The sequence below is a fragment of the Sus scrofa genome, chromosome 10 (assembly GCF_054392235.1).
Source record: "Sus scrofa isolate SSC_HxYL_T2T_F1_AM1 chromosome 10, Sscrofa_HxYL_maternal_Yorkshire_Landrace_v2.0, whole genome shotgun sequence".
Taxonomy (NCBI): domain Eukaryota; kingdom Metazoa; phylum Chordata; class Mammalia; order Artiodactyla; family Suidae; genus Sus; species Sus scrofa.
In genome coordinates this window covers 14961522-14979223 of record NC_139392.1, presented here as the reverse complement: position 1 = coordinate 14979223, position 17702 = coordinate 14961522, and the positions used below count along the sequence as shown (strand labels likewise).

General features: G+C 40.6%; 1 protein-coding gene and 1 long non-coding RNA gene across 30 annotated transcripts in view; one reads left to right on the top strand and one right to left on the bottom strand.

The window, feature by feature from the left end:
* The window catches only part of KMO (kynurenine 3-monooxygenase), a 58859-nt gene extending 41291 nt beyond the window's left edge, over positions 1 to 17568 (bottom strand). For 10 of the 29 annotated variants that reach the window (XM_084978937.1, XM_084978938.1, XM_084978939.1 and 7 more), the window contains exon 1: positions 6603 to 6719. Coding sequence is in view for 4 of the 29 variants with exons in the window: in XM_084978926.1 (XP_084835052.1) it covers positions 6603 to 6677 (75 nt within the window). In the remaining 25 variants the exon portion in view is untranslated. 29 annotated transcript variants of the gene reach the window in all.
* Positions 11181 to 14783, top strand: LOC110255638 (uncharacterized). Its single transcript, XR_014817463.1, has 2 exons — positions 11181 to 11346; positions 14116 to 14783. It is a non-coding gene; the product is annotated as an uncharacterized LOC110255638 (long non-coding RNA).
* Positions 17569 to 17702: the final 134 nt, after the last annotated feature.

Sequence of the window (17702 nt, the reverse complement as noted above, 5' to 3'; positions counted from 1 at the left end):
ACTTATGGTCTCCGGAGGAGACAGTTTAGGGGGTGAGGGGATGTGCTTGGGCTGTGGGATGGAAATCCTGTGAAATCAGATTGTTATGATCATTATACAACTACAGATGTGCTAAATTCATTTGAGTAATTAAAAAAAATAAAAACCGATATTACTGTAAACAGTCATTTTAATCCAAGCATTTGCCCCACTTTGGCTAGGAACTCAGTGTTTCACAGTAATGAAATGATCCATCAAAGCACAAGTCTTGGTGACAGGGACCAAACCCCCAGACCTTCTGAGATGCACACCCTCTTTCTGGAATGTGGCTGCTTCAACGCCACCCTAAAACGCATCTTCCAAGTGTGTGCCAGAGCAATGTGCACATGGCAGCAGCCGGCAACCACTAAGCCTGGAAGAGTCCTTTCAGCTGAAACACTCAACTTCAGGCCCAGGTCAAGGGCTCAGGTAGCAGCGGCTGAAGGCGTGCCCTTTGGCTCCGATCATTTCCATCACAAACCAGAGACCCTGGACACACTCACCCAGAAGCAGCTTTCCTGAATACTAGGGATCTGAAGACCTGCGTAGTTTAAGGACCCGTGTGCAGAGAGTTAGCCTTCCCTTTGACTTCTCTGGCTTGTCACCTTGTGAAGAGAAGATGTACCACCTGAACACACAGTAGGCATCTCGTGTGGCAGTGTTTGCCCCTGGGTTGACTGGTTAGATTGGAAAGCTACACCTGTAAAATTCCTTCCAGCCTGAAAAGTAGAGATTGTTTCTCAAACCCTTTTTCATGTTAATCCTTCAAAGGACTCCATTCCCATGAAAACCAGCGTTTTCCTTCTGTTTGTTTGCTTGTTTTTTAAGGGCTGCACCCATGGCATATGGAAGTTCCCAGACTGAGGGTCTAATCAGAGCTGCAGCTGCTGGCCTACCCCACAGCCAGAGCAATGCCAGATCTGATCTGCGTCTATAACCTACACCATAGCTCATGGCAACACCACATCCTTAACCCACTGAGCGGGGCCAGGGATCAAACCTGCATCCTCATGGATACTAGTTGGGTTCTTAACCCTCTGAGCCACAGTGGGAACTCCTATTGTCTTCCTTTTAATTGCCCACACATGATCCCCCACTTTGTTCTGAAAGCAAACTCATGCATGCAAAACAGTTTAGTGTTTGATAGTATAAGGCACTGGGATAATATTTATAACAGGAAAAGAAGGACCCAAAGATAAGAAAACCTCTAAACTCATTAAATTATTTCCTTCTGCGGGGAATAAACGCTGTAAATCTGTAACTGGAATAAACCATAGTTTGTGATAAAGGCTAATAATCCTGTGTGCATTTGCAGAAGAGTGGCTCCCCTAGCTTCCAGCAGGTCAGCCCTTTGTAGGGGGAGGGATTGGGAGCAGTGTTTCACACAAGAGGGAAAATAATTACGTCAATACAGTGATTTTTCTTCTTTATGTTTTTCTTTTTAGGGCCCACACCTGTGTCATACGGACATTCTCGGGCTAGGGGTTGAATTAGAGCTGCAGCTGCTGGCCTATACCACAGCCACAGCCACACGAGATGCAAGCTGCATTGTTAACCAACACCACAGTTCATGGCAATGCTAGATCCTTAACCCAATGGAGCGAGGCCAGGGATCGAACCTGCATCCTCATGGATACTAGTTGGATTCTTAACAGGAACTCCATTATCGTGATTTTTCTAAATATTCAGATCAGTGTTCCTGAAAGTCTGTTTCAACATCTTTTCCTGCTCTTCAATAGCTAAACTTTCACAATTTATGATCATGGTTTAGTTTCTTTCACCTTTAGTTTCTCAGTAGGATTCCATGGATCGAGGGGGGATTTCAGAACTGTTTGACCTGACGTACATTCAAAGAACAGAAGTCAGCTGGTTTATCACAGGACCAGAGGATCACTAATTAGAACAAGGACAAATTCTTAGGGTAATTTTTCACTCGGCAAGGCACCACTGGGAAAACACGAGTTCACCGTATTCTTTGGACTTTGGAGTAAATGCTCTCGGTTCTGTTGCAATTTTTCCCCCTGGGGCCCAGGGAGAGCCTTTAATGAATGAGACAGTGTCAGGGACTAGGATCAGTCCATGGGGAGGAAAAGAATGCGACAGGTGAAAAAAAAAAACCCCACATGGAATAAGATGGACAAGAAAATAAAATATGTATTGAAATAACCTTCTTGAACTGCTCTATTTAATCAATGCTTTTTTGCTTAATTTCCTCAATATTCAGGCTTTCATCCATTATGAAATTTCCTTCACCCACATAGCAGAAGAGTTTTTTATAAAATTCCTCTCATTCATTTATCCATCCATCAAATACTAACCAAATAATGACATTAAGCAATTCCATGGTTCCAGCTGTTGGAATACATCGGTAAATAAGAGTTTATATACTACTTGGAGCAGATATTTAAAAAATAATTTACCTATTTACCTAAAATAAAGTGTATAATTTCAGACACTGATAGATAATATAAAAAAAAAAAAATAGGGAGAGGATGAGGCCAGGCAGGTGGATAGGCTCAGTTCCTGTAGGGCTTTTTGGTAAGGAGTTTGGATTTTATTTTATTTGTAATGGGAAACCATTGGGAAATTTTAAGCATGGAGAGATAATTATCATACCAATGATAAAAGGAGGATGCTGGCTGCTGTGTGACCACGGTGGCTAAGAGTAGAAGCTGAGCGACCACGAGCAGGAGGCTGCAGGAGTATGGACGAGGAGTAGGAAGGCCTCCACCAGGGTGGCAGCAATGGTCAGAACGGACACCTATTTTGGATATAGAGCCACCAAGGCTTCCGGGGAGAGGAAAGGAGGAATGGGGTTTGCATAAAATGAAAAAAGGAATCATACATGATTCCTCGGCATGGCCTGAGCAATAAGGCAAACACGAACTCTGCAGAGGAATTTTAGCTGCTTCTTAATACATGTGTAGTAATGCACGTCTTCTGTTTTCCTGCACACGTATGTATGCAGGAATGTATGTAACCATGATGAAGAGTTAGGGTGTTATTCAGGGAGAAATCCATGGATGATACCCACATTTTAATGCCTTCCAAAACCATATATCCTATTACATATTTATCTCCCCCTTCAATTTCTAAGAGACATTTTAAGAGAGGTCACGGCTTCTACCCTAGTCCAAGTTTTGGACAAACACAACAGCCTCTTAACTGGTCTACCTGGGCTTAAATCCTCCCAGTTCTCACATAGCAGCCTCGGGAACTTAAAATCACAGCTTTTGCTTTCCCACCTAGACTCCTCCGATGGCTTTCCACTGATAAAAGTCTGTCTGCCTTGCTCTTTAAGATCCTAGGATCTCTGGCTACTTCATTCTCCAGCCTCGGCAGCTACGCCTCTCCAGATTCATTCTTTCTGCCTTTCTGATTGCTTCAGAAACGTGCCCAACTCATTTCTCTTCCCACAGGGTTTCCTCTACCCCAACTGCTCTTTCTGCAGCCCTTTCAGTGTGGCTTCCTTCTCATGATTCAGGGCATACCACACTCTAGACAGAAAGGATGTCCCTGACCACACTCTAGACAGATAACGGCCAAGACACTCTTGACGGCAGTGCCCTGCTGGCATTTCGATCACGGTGCTTAGGTCTCAGGGAACTTTTCTCTTCTCTTCTCCATTGTCTTTCTCTCCCCTGAATGCTCACCCCTGAATCTAAAACAACGTTGGCACATGTAGGCACTCGATGAGATTTTGTTGAACACATGAATTCTCATGTTATGCAAAATTTTGGTAGGAAACAGTTGGACTGAAGCCTGGTATGAAGTATACAGAAATGATAACTATGAGCTATGTCACATGCATTGACCGACAGGGCATGTGATAGTATTCCTTAGCATTTTGAAATGTAAGAACAGAAACATGAGAACCATCATTGTACTTTGGGGAAAGCACAAGAAGGAAGGCAAAATACAAGTCAGAATTAGCACAAACTGTGTAACTCTGTGTGTGGTATAAAATATACTCATCCATGTACAGCCTAGAACAGGATCTGGCACATATTCGGCCCTCAATGAATTTTTGTTGAGTAAATGAATACCTATGAGCTAAAAGCCTGCAAATGATTAGACCAAAGGTGAAAACAAAATAATTAAATTTTAACTACTGGGGATAGTTTTACTCCAAAACAGGAGTTCTGCTAAGAGGTGACGAAGATACAGTTTAGTTGAGGCGGCCCCATGTTAAGCAGAGCTTTAATCTATAATAACAACGGAAACAGAGGAAAGACCCCTCCCACATCTTGCCGGATGTAGGGCCATCTCAGCCCATTCATCTCACCGGCTCAATGAGGGAAGAGCACCATTCACCACCTTAGGACCAGCTCCACTGGATCAGCCAAAAACGTGACTAAATATGTACACCTCCCAGTTACTCGAATAACTAGTTAACATGCAATATGGTAATTTTGCATTAACTTATGTTTCTTGACCTTTTTCTTCTTATTAGACAGTATAAACTGAGTTAATAATTGCGGGGAGCCGAGAAGATGCAGGGACTCAAAAAAACGACCTTGCCTGACGGTGGAAAAACCTGAAGACAGGTTCCTAACCAAGGAAGGGAGCTCACCTGAATGGTACAAGCCGAAGGTGGGCTTCTGGTCAGGATGAAAGCCTGCCTGTACGGTACAAGCCGAGGGCAGGCCTCAGGTTACACAGCTCTCATTTTGATGTTGATGGGGAAGAATTGGGGCTTTCCTGGGAAAACAATTTCCATGTTTGCGCTGGAGAACATGGATTGCTTCTCAGGTGATCTAGTCTTTCCTCTTTCATTTGTTATTCAGTTTTCCTCAGTCTTTCCTGATTATTTACTTATTATTCTTATTTTCCTGTGGTGATTTGTGATTTAACAAAGTTACAACAATGATATAATAAAAATTTCATCCGGAAGGACTTTTCCCTATTCATATCCAACTTAATTAATATATAGTGTTTATCTACTAACTAGTTACAATAAACTTTAGAGTTAGGATTTTAATGAGGTTTGTAGAAGTTAGACATATATGATTCTTGATCAAAAGAAAACCAGCTGTGAGTTTTGTCCTTGATTTTAGAAGCTTCTAAGTGGTAGCTAATTAATTAAAGTTGATTTATATTTTCTTATACTGTCTTCCTGCCATAACGCTTAAAGATGTACATTAGTCTAAAAACAAGATTTGTAAATACCAGATTTTTGTGTCTGTAACCTCTTCAGCTTGTGGAAATTGGCTGGCCATAAAATGGTTTTTGCTGAGTCTCCTCTTTCCCACAAGATATGCTGCACCTGTTTGTCCTTGAATTGTACTCATTAAATTTTGTTAAAGATTTGAGAATGTAATGTATTGCTACTGCACCATGTGATCAAAAACAAAGCCTAATAGTTAACCAAAGTACTTTTAACACTATGATGTAATCTGTAATAAAAAACTGTCTATATAATCAACCACTTATGCTCCTAAAATTTGAGCAGTCCAGTGCCCTGAAAGAAGGGACAAAGAGGCTGTCTCCGTACTTACATTTGCCGATGCCATGTGCCTCTCCTATTGGGAAAAAGTGTACACTCCCTGGCCGCCGGAGCTGGCCTCCAACAAATAATCAAAGCAGGGCAAGTGCTTTGGTTAAAATGACTATTTACAATAACATCTGTTTTTAAAACATAGCCAGTTTGGGGATTAATCAAATTTATTTGTTTTATTTTCTATCTTTAAAAATGCTATACCCCCCAACCAAGGGAAAACAGACACCTTTGTATTTAGTGAAAATAAAATAGCTCTTCTAGAAAAAAGCAAACTGAACCAATACCACATATTTAAATATCAGAAAAGTTCCAGGAGTTCCTCTCGTGGTTCAGTGGTTAATGAATCCGACCAGGAACCATGAGGTTTCAGGTTTGATCCCCGGCATTGCCATGAGCTATGGAGTAGGTCACAGGCACAGCTCGGATCCCGCGTGGCTGTGGCTCTGGCATAGGCCGGTGGCTACAGCTCCAATTAGACCCCTAGCCTGGGAACCTGCATATGCCGCAGTAGTGGCCTTAGAAAAGGCAAAAAGACCAAAAAAAAAAAAAAAATTCCAAAAGAGAATGAACAATCCTTACAAATGATTAATAACAATCATTAAGACAAGTGAAACAGTGAGGAAGATTAAGAGGTACAAACTTCCACTTACAAAATAAGTGAGTCACAGGATGAAATCTGCAGCATAGAGAATACAGTCAAGAATAATGGCCATGTGTATGGTCAAAAAATACAAATTTCAGTTATAATGTAAATAAACACCATCTACATGTAATCCACATGATAAATAAAATGAACACTGCTATATGTTACATATGAGAGTTGTTAAAAGAATCGATCCTGAGAGTTCTCATTACAAGAAAAAAATATTTTGTTCTTTATTTTTTATCTATACGAGATGAGGAATGCTCACTAAACTTACTGTGAACACGTAAGTCAAATATTATGTGGTACACATTACACTTTGACAATGCTCAATAAAACTGGAAGGAAAAAAATTAAATATGTTGATCTCTGATAAACAAAGAGTAGCGATAATTAAGAGGGTACCACTAACAAGAATAATATATCCAAATCGATACTTACCAAGCCACCACCAATGACAGCTATGCTTGTCCTCTGAATGTCAGATGAATCCATCACCGCCGAGGTGTTTTTCATAATTGTTGCAGCACTTGCCAAGAAGACTGCCTCCTGCACACTGATTTCCCAGGTCTTTAATCTGCCCAAAGCCCTGCGCTTGTGAGCCAGCAGCAGTGTTTGAGCAGGGCTAATTTAATTTAACCCGTGAGTAGCCCAAAGGACAGTTAGCTCAGCTTTAGAGAAAAAAAAGGGCATTCACTGCAATGACCAAATCTTGAAAAATCCAGCCACAAAATCTTATGTGTAAGACAGGAGTTTCTAAAGTACAGTTTTACAGCTTTTTTCTTCCTCTTCTATACCATGTACTCTTACTTTCATTTTCATCCTTGGCTAACCAGGACCTCATCTCATGACCCAGAGGATGCTATACTTCTTTTCACACTTGATCTGTTGATGATTCTCGTTATTAAGGCCATTTAGGAATTGCACCTCAACAGTCCTCACTGATTGCCTTTAACAGACTCACCACGGGAAAATATTCTCCTGAGCAAGATTTTGAATTGTATAACTGATAACACTTCCCTTTTTTGGGGGGGTGGGCACAAAATGCTGAAACATTAAAATCTAATCTGTGCCTTAACACTAGGGAAGATGGTTAATATTATGCTTCTTTTAAATTCATTCATGGCTTCATATTACCTCTCCACGTCTTTGTCTTCTTTCATTCCAATTTAAATATATATTTTTAATTTTTTGCACATATTTGTGAATCCAGGGTTTTCTTTTTTAATGGAACAGGATATGCAAAATAAAAGTGAGAACCTAAATGAAGGAGCTTCTTCACTTCCTGGTGAGAGTAGGGAGAAAGGTTTTCCCTGGTGAGGAAATAAAGTTAGGCTAGATGTCACTCAATAGTGCCCCCTTGTGAGTAAGTATGGTTAGAGCTGGTGGAAAACATGCTTATTAGGTGGTTTTTTTTTTTTATTTTTTATTTTTTTGCTTTTTAGGGCCACACTCAGAGCATAACGAAGTTACCAGGCTAGGGGTTGAATCAGAGCTGCAGCTGCCAGCCTACACCACAGCCATGGTGACGCCAGGTCTCAGCCTCATTTTCAACTACACCACAGCTCACAGCAACACTGGATCCTTAACCCACTGACTGAGGCCAGGGATCAAAACTGCATCCTCATGGGTACCAGTCGGATTTGTTACTGCTGAGCCACAACGGGAACTCTCTCTTTGACTCTTTTTATTATAAATGAATTCATGCTGGTTTTTTTTTTTTTTTCACTTTGCTTCTATTTCTCAATATTATGCTTCTTAAGATCCATCTGTATTATTGCAGGGAGTTCTAGTTCACTCATTTCCATTGATCCACTCCTCTGCTGATGGACATTTCTATGTTTCCTTCTTCTTTTTCTTTTTTAGCTGCACCTGCAGAATATGGAGTTCCCAGGCCAAAGATCAGTTCCCAGCCGCAGTTGTGACCTAGGCCGCAGCTGCAGCAATGCTGGATCCTTTAAGCCACTGTGCCAGGCCAGGGATCAAGCCTTGGTCCTGCTGCTACAGAGATGCTGCCAAGCCCCTCTGCCACAGCGGGAACTCCTCCAGTTTTTTACTATTTTGAATAATGTTGCTGCTATGACCAACATTATGTAAACAACAAGGATCCACTGTATAGCACAAGGAATTACATTCAATATTCTCTGATATTTTAATATATTTATATATGTAAAATATATGTAACATTAAATATATATACACAATTATTGTTTATATACATAAATATGACATTCTTTTTCATTATTGTTGATTATGTAACTGAATTATATATATTATAACTGAACCACAGTACTGTATCCCACAAACTAACAATACATTGTAAATGAATTATACTTCAACTTAAAAAAAAGACTTCCCGTCATGGCGCAGTGATTAACGAATCCGACTGGGACCCATGGGGTTGCGGGTTTGAACCTTGGCCTCGCTCAGTGTGTTAAGGATCCTGCGTTGCTGTGAGCTGTGGTGTAGGTTGCAGACGCGGCTTGGATCCCGTGTTGCTGTGGCTCTGGTCTAAGCTCCGATTAGACCCGTAGCCTGGGAACCTCCATATGCCGCTGGAGCGATCCTAGAAGAGGCAAAAAGACAAAACAAACAAAAAAAGAAATGACGGCAAAAAAAACAAAACAAAACAAAACAAAAAACTGCAGTAGTTTGAAGCTTAAGAAATCAGTATATTGCCTTCAAGAGGATTTAGTTCTGCTCCTGCCATGTTCCTGTGGGGATTTTGTACTCATTCGGTAGAATGATGTCTGCCTGTTTCTGAAGCACTTGTTCCTTTGGGTCGACATGCCTCCCGTGAAACTAGTGTGATCATCTTGCTCTCTCTCAGCCTAGGGGTGCAGTACCTTTTTCTCTGTGACACACGATGTGCCCATTTTGCGGGTTACTCATCTGAAAGACAAATCTTAGGGAAATACTCACTGGCAGTTCAGAAAGAGATAAGATACCCTGAAGTCTACATACAGTTCTCTGCTTGAGAACGGGAAGCTAACCTTCTCCCTGCTACTAAAATCACACCTGACAGTCTGTTATTACCTGAGTAACATTGCATCTGCTTAAGTTATGAAAAAAAAAAAAAAACACTCAAGAGTTTTGGCACTCTCACTCTTATGTAGGACATATTACGGATCCGCTTTATAAATGATCTTGTTAAAACAAAATTGTAGGATATTGAGATTGACTCTGAGGATGCTGACAACTGTTATTCTATGATGTTTCTACATCCTTAATGAGGTGGAGCAAATAACTCTCTCAGCCAAAGAAACATGTATCTTTGTTCTCAGCCAAAGAAACATGTCAAGCAAGTAGATAAGAGGCTGATAACCAGCCCTGTGGTTGTACACGTATGAATGACATGCTAGTGGAGTGACGGGTAATGAGTTTGCTGTTAGTTTACTGGCAAGTCCCAGCTCCTTTCTTAATTCATTCTCAGCAGTAAAAGCACTTCGCATTATTACCTTCTAGGAATTTCCCTGGTCCCTTTAACAGAGAAAGTCAGTGTTACTGGACTGTTTGTCCAGTTAGGTGACAATTTTCAAGTCTCATCTTGACTTTTCTTTTTTCCTTCTTTTACAATATCAATCTAAATAACATCTGAATTATAAACTAGCTACAGTTTATAACACCTGAATAATGTGGATTTGATGTTCTATGGGTTGGAGCAGAAGGAAAGAGATAACTTTTCTTATGTGTCTGGGCAGGAGGAGAAAACAGACCTGAGTAGAATGACACAGTCAGTCACTTTAGAAGTGGTGTGACTGTCCTGGGCACCTGGTAAGAGAAAGGGCATCAAAAGCTTGAACAACTGCAAAGCTGCAATTTTTTTTTCCTGCCTTTTAGGGCTGCACCTGCTACACATGGAGGTTCCCAGGCCAAGGGTCTGCAGCTGCCAGCCTCCACCACAGCCACAGCAACTTGGGTTCTGAGCTGCATCTGTGACCTACACTACAGCTCACGGCAGCGCTGTGTCCTTAACCCACTGAGCGAGGCCAAGGGATCAAACCTGCAACCTCATGGATTCGGTTCTGCTGCGCCACGACGGGAACTCCAAAGCCGCAATTGTGACCATGGCTTCTTGTCTTTCTATTCTTTCCAAAGTCAGGTAGAAAGAGTTGCTTCAGAGGAGCCTCAGGAAAGTTGAAGACGACCACACCCCTTTTCTCTGGAAGATTCTCTCCAGGGAAGAGAAGAAATGAATAAATTTGTTTTCCTCCATCCTCTGAGTCTGAAGAATGGGAGGCTGTAATTCCAAGATAATGACTCAAGAGTATGCTCTACTTTACAGGAGACACTGTATATTTCCACTTTTCTCTACATATATTCATAATTTTTTTTTTCTTTTTAGGGCCACACATGCAGCATATGGAAGTTCTGGGGCTAGGGGTTGAATCAGAGCTATAGCTGCAGGCCTACACCACAGCCAGAGCAACATGGGATCTGAGCTGCATCTGCTACCTACACCACAGCTTACGGCAACACCAGATCCTTAACCCACTGAGTGAGGCCAGGGATGGAACCCATGTCCTCATGGACACTACTTAGATTCATTACTGCTGAGCCACAACAGGAAATCCTCCTTTGTTTTCCTCATTCTTATACTGTTGAAGTTGAAAGAATATTGTCTCACTTTGTTTGATGAACTCAGCTTGCTTAGTAATTGTTTATTCATTTATCCATTGTTCTTGGCACATACAGTTCTATGCCTTTTTTTTATTTTTGCAGAGCTGCCTCAGTGTTTAGTTTTGAAAAGAAAAAAAAGGGTAGGGATGAGTAGAGGAGGAAATAAACATTAAAATAAATTAAGAATGGGCCTTCTATACTATAATATACCATAAGGAGTGTGGTTAACGTAACCCTCTCTACTTGAGACCCATTAAAAAAAAATTAAACAGAAGAAAAAGGAAAGATCATCTAAGACTGAGCCTGAGGCACATCCTCATTTTCTGGTGAAGAGCTGGCAGAGAACAGGGTGAAGGAGTAGCTAATTAAGTAAGGGAAGAGAGGGAGAAGCAATATTGCAAAGATCAGGAAAGAGGTTTTTCTAAGGGGAAAGAGTGTCAGTTACATCATTGCTGCTGAACTGGATTTGTAACTGGGTCGTCACTGGTGAACTTCGGCGAGAATGCTGCCAGTGGAGTGCTGTGCCCTGAAGGTGGGCTCCAGTAAGAGGAAGAGAAAATGAGAGGTAAAGACAAGACGGTGGGCAGATATACTCTAGACATGGGGAGGGAGTTGAGGTGGGATGCAAAGTCGAGGCAGCTTTGTTTTGTTTCTAAACGTGGGAGATAACACAGCAAGTTTACAGCATGAGTTTATGGCAATGGTCCAATAAAGAGAAATAAACTGATGACATAGGAAGAAGAGCAGAATATAAAATGTGCAAGGTCCTTGAGGGGGTGTGAAATCCAGCATGTTAGTAGAGGAATTGATTTTTTTTTTTTTTTAATTTCTCTTGGGGAATGGAGGGAGCATTGCTTAACTTCTTTTCTTCTTAGTGCTTTTCAAAGTAATTGCTCATCTACGTACTTTTAAAAATCAAAAAGTTCTACAAGCTGTCCATCAGTCATCACCCTCTTTATCTCCCTGCCATTTGTCCCTGCGCAGAACCATCACTTTCAACACCAGGGCATATATACAGCCATATCTCTAAAGAGCATGCACTATTATGACTTGGGCTATTTTATTTTCTTTTTTGGTCACACCCACAGCATATGGAAGTCCCAGGGCAGGGGATCAAGCTTATGCCACAGCACCAACCTGAGACACAGCAGTGATGATGCCATATTCCTAACCTACTGAGCCATCAGAGAACTCCTTGGTTTTTTAGTTTGTGGCTTTAGGTATTAGATCATGACTTCCTGCTATTGAAAATGAAGATTAACATTTTTTTCATCACCTTCTCTTTTCTCCCAGAACCTATACTCCTCTGTTTTTATCAATATTGTTGCATAATTTTGTTCAGATCTGTCTTTAAGATTTGACTTATTACAACAATGGCCTTTCAAATTTGATAACAATTATTTTTACTTTCCTGAAGAATACATTTTTATTTCTCAATTTAATAGTAGTCTTTTTTTTTTGCTGAATTTTCAAAGACATCATAAATTCAATCCCCAAACTCTCCCCCAATTATCTAAATCTAATATTCTAGTGTTTTAGATATTCTATATATATATATTTTTTTGTCTTTTTAGGGCCACAACCGAGGCATATGGAGGTTCCCGGGCTAGGGGTCGAATCAGCTGCCAGCCTACACCACAGCCATGCAGGATCCAAGCCACATCTGTGACCTACACCACAGCTCACAGAAATGCAGGATCCTTAACACACTGAGTGAGGCCAGGGATCGAAACCTCATCCTCATGGATACTAGTTGGATTTCTTTCCACTGAACCACAACAGGAACTCCCTCAAATTTATTTTTTAGTTTCTTCCACTTTGTTTTCCAACATTATTTATCTTTTGGACATCCTGAACTATTTCTCTAATTTAATTAACTTTTCATATTTTCCTTCTCTTTGAATATTTTCTCTACTTTCTGTAGACTTTTCCAGTAATATACGCCAATGTTTCTACTGAGTTTCTTCTAAGAAACCCCTTCGTAATCTTGCAGGCTGGCAGGGGTCTTAAATTAGAATCATCAGAGTCTTTGTTTTGGATGGTGAGAATATTTTGACCAATAAGCATTGAAACTTAACGTCAACTTTGTCAACAAGGTGGTATGATTTACAACAAAGAAAAGGGAAACCACTGCATTGTTTATTTGGCCTTGATGGCAGGACATCAAGTTCCATAACTTGAACAGAAAGCAAAGAAAAAGAGAAACACAACGAACCATGCAAATATCAACAAGAATAAAGCAGATCAATATTGGTAACAAAGTTCAAGGTGGAAACACACAAACGCAAATTCTCTAAGCAAAATAAAAACCTTGAGTCCAGCCTGAAACTAAATCTAAGAAAGTCTCTTGAGAGTGGCAAAGTCCGCTGAAATGCTGAAAATGGGGCATAATGCTATGAATGTTGAAAAAAAGACTTAATTTAGAATCTAAGTTTTATACCATTTAATATGTCTGTGGCAGAAAGCTAAAAAAGAACACTGAAGAAAAGATCAAGAGCTAAAAAAAGTGGGAAAGCAAGAAGTTTTAAACATATTTTGAACAAGTATTTGCAACTATATTCATATGCCTTGTCTCTACATAAGAAAAGTTTCAGTGACCAACGCTGTCCGGTTAAGAGTAAATGAAAGCCTTTTAGATGAAAGACAATTCTAATAGTTATAATACTGTTATTTCAGCACATGTACTACATTTTAAAATTTTCATAAAGAGAAAATAGTTAAAATACTGTTATGTTCAGCACATGTACTACATTAAAATTTTTTTTCATAAAGACAAAATATTTAAATATAATTAATATTTTAAATAAAATTAATAATATATGGCATTTTAATATTTTGTCTAGGTTATCCCATTTCCCTTTGCCAGGGATTGGTTTGGAAGGGTCATAAAACCCCATGTGGATCAAAGGGACTTAAAGAGAGATGGCTAAGGGCTTCTGGGAAAGGTCTTTCTCACTTTGGGCGAGAGTCTTTCACTGAAAGTTTTGGAATTGCTGTAGCTGTCTTGTCACATCAAAAGACGACACCTACACAAAGAAAAGGCCAGGAGGAAGAGAACCTAAGAGGCATAAAACTACAACAAGATGATCATCTATTTTGGAAACTGCTGGATGTTGCTCACCTGCCCGTAGTCTTTAGTCTCCCAGGTCTCTCCCAAGTCACAAAAGGCTGGCTAGAGAATGACTAAAAAAAAGTGAACATGTAGGAACAAAAAACAGCAGTCGCGCCATAAAAACAACGTGAATAATAAATCAGACATAGAGCAGAATCTTTAGTTCCTCTCTGAAGGATACAGATAACAGTATCTGAGGCACCATTCTGATTTGTTTTACAGCTGCTAAAACGTGCCCATCGCGCCCATTGGACAGAAGCTCACTACCTGATGACCATGAGCTTGGAGCCCCCAGACGTGCCGAAGGCTGAGGATTGGTGATGTTAACCCCTGTGACATCACCCTGTGACCTCACCATCAACCAATCACGTTTGTACATGAGCTGATCACACACCCTGTGACTTCCATCCCTCCCCTGACCTTTAAAACTTCTTCCCTGAAACCCGTCAGGGAGTTGGGTCGTTTTGTTTTTTGTTTGTTTGTTTTTTGGGCATAAGCTGCCTGTACTCCTTGCATGGCACATGCAATAATCACTGTACTTCCCTTCACTGCAACCCAGGGTCCGTAGATTGGCTTTACCGTGCATAGGTCAGAGGACCCAAGTTCAGTTCGATGACAGATTTACAGCTCTTGAGCCCCTCTGGGCCAGATATCCAAGGCGGTTCACTTACATGCTTGGCGTCAGCTGGGAGCTCAGCTACAGCTGCTGACGGGACATCTGCCAGTAGCCTATCTGGCACAAGTGTCTCAGGGCGGTCACTTTCTACGTGGCGGCTGGCTTACCACAGAGCAAGGGTCTCAGCAGAATCACGGGAGGTAGTGCAGCCTTTGCTGATGGACCTTTGGCGGTCACTTTTCTCAGATTCTACCAGTAAGCCATAAGACCAGCCTAAATTAAAGGGAAAATGCTATTTAGACTCATCTGTAACAAAGTCACACTTAGAGAAACAGATGGGATGGGCCTCTATTTGGAAAATAAATTTTGCCACACCCACTTATTTACTTTTAAAAAACATTTTACAATTTTTTTAAATCATTCTGCAGTGCCAGGCTCCATTTCCTGAAAAAAAAAAATTAATAATGATACAGAAAAAGAATCCCGCAATATGCCTGCCAGACAGTTTAGATCGTAAGCCAGCTGCATGCTCTCAGGCATGGTTTTCTCTTCTATAAACAGGAATAATAGCTCTCAGAGTATAGTTTTGTTAAAAGGATTAACACATATAAAGGGCTTAGAAAATTTTCTGGATCAAAACATGTATCAACAGGTGATTGTTAAAAGGGATTAAAACAGCCCATTTACAAAACATCTATCAGTTAACATTTTAGGTTAAAACTGTATTGTAGAAATAGAAGATACACTCAAAGATGAAACAGAATTATCTAAAATGAGAAACATACATCAGGCAAATAATAACCAATATGAAACTAGCATATACATCAATAGTTAAAAGACTTTAAAAAAGCAGGAGTTCCCATTGTGGCTCAGTGGTTAACGAATCCGACTAGGAACCATGAGGTTGAGGGTTCGATCCCTGCCCTTGCTCAGTGGGTTAAGGATCCAGCGTGGCCGTGAGCTGTGGTGTAGGTTGCAGACGCGGCTCAGATCCCGCATTGCTGTGGCTCTGGCGTAGGCCAGTGACTACAGCTCCGATTGGACCCCTATCCTGGGAACCTCCATATGCCGCGGGAGCGGCCCAAAGAAAGAGCAAAGACCAAAAAAAAAAAAAAAAAATGTGATAAAACAAGCTAAGTTCATGTGATAGAATACTATTAAGATCACTTGGCTAGATGTTAAAAACATAACTCAGTTATAGAACAGTAAAACTTTTAAGTAAATTTTTAAAATCATTGCTTGCTTACCAATATGCAAACAAAAAAAATACTGATGAATAATACACTATATTATAAATATACTGGTGAATAAAATATCAAAATAATGATAGTTTCTGGGAAGATGGGGAAGAAAATGTCACTCTGTTATTAGTAATTTGTTATTTCTTTTATTTTTCAAAGGGCATGAAGCAAATACATCAAAATGTAAGCATTTTTATCTCGGTAGTTTTCTGTCAAATCAATGACGGCACTAACAATACTATCTTCACATTAAACTTCAGTGTGTGGTCTTTTCGTCCAGTGCTGTCTGTCCTTTAATGGTGGAAAGCACAAACATAGGAGCTAGGCGGTTGTTTTCTACGACCATTTCATAGCTTTTGTTCTGAATTTCTTTTATTCGGACCGTCTATCTCCTAAATAAGCCTTGGCTTATTTGACAGAGGGAACAGGTACTGAGATATAAAGAGGTGGAGAGGGTGTTCTGGAATGTTCTGAGGGTAGTTCGACTATTAGGAACTCTCATGTAAATTTTCAAATGTTAAATATATATATGAATCAAACGCATAAGCCTCAAAATAGCATAAAGTATTACCAATAAATTTGACAGAGACTAACTCTGATAAGCTTGGCTTTGCGTTGTAGGTTCTGGACTTTTGACTTCCGACATCATCCAATGGTTCTCTTTCTTGATTAACTGTCGTCTGGTTTCAAGCTATTCAAAGAAAAGACAAGAAGATATAATACTGCAGATCTGATGCAATTTTACATCTGTTCCGCGAAAAGCAGAATATCACCATCTATTAAAACAATATGCCTTTAATTTCAAAATGTATGTTATCAACGCAGAAGACTTGGAGAACCTAAATGTAAATAATAAAAATTCTGCAATCATTTATAAGTAAGGACATCTACACATTTAAAAAACTGAGTTCTTAGAGTACTGACTGAGAAAGGAAAGAGTACAGACATCAAAATCACAGGTTAAAGAGCTGGGTAATTATTATTGGCTTTTTATGGATACTTATGATTTCATTCTCTACACTTTGTTTTCCAAAATTTTTACACGGAAGATGAAAAAAGAGCCAATAGAAAGAACATGTAATGAGTGATTACATGGTAGATGAATAAATAAATTCGTCTCCCTAGGTTATGCCACTGTTAGAGCAGACAGATAGGCATAAACAGAGAAGGAGTACATGGGGCCAGAAACCACGCATCCTGCAAACAGCACGGTCCATGCACGGATAAAGAAAAGCCAGAACCTCCAGGCTGATAGGAAGCCACACCTTTTCAGGTGATAAGAGTGTGTGTGTGTGGGGGGGGGGGGGGGACAAAGAAAGGTTGAAAAGAGCGCGAGAATCTCTAATGTTCGGATGGAACCTGTTGCTCATTGTGACCTCATTATAATAAAATTATAACTAAACTGCTATGCAGATAACAAGTACCCATCATACACCAACGCCGTGACACTGCAATAAAACTAAATCAGGGCAAAAATCCCTCCTCCCTTCCGGAAGGTGAAGCTGAGATGAAAAAGAAAAGAATACGACCCCCAAAATCCCACCTTCCCAGTGAATATCCCACTCGCCTCTCTGCCCGCCTCTCCTTAAGAGGTGTATTTCTCACTTAAGTAAATCCTCAACTTTCCTTCTCGATTTCCGTCTGATTTCTGAACTTTTTCTGCTGCGAGGAGGCAAGAACCTAACCTGCGCTCACACCGCTAACAAATACAGACCTTTAGCTAATACTCCGCCCTCTGTTAGCCTCCGGAACGCCGGGTTCAAGCGCAGCGCCAGCCGGGGTTCCCAGCATTCCTTTCCCACCAGTTTCCCAGGAGTCCTCAGGGCGCTAAGGTGGGGCAGTTAAGCCTGCCCCTCACGCTCCGCTGGCCATTGGCTCTATTGGCCCCGCCAATAGGTTGTTGATTGGATAGGAGCGAGGTCTGTGGGCGGGACGGGCTCTGACAGCCCTGA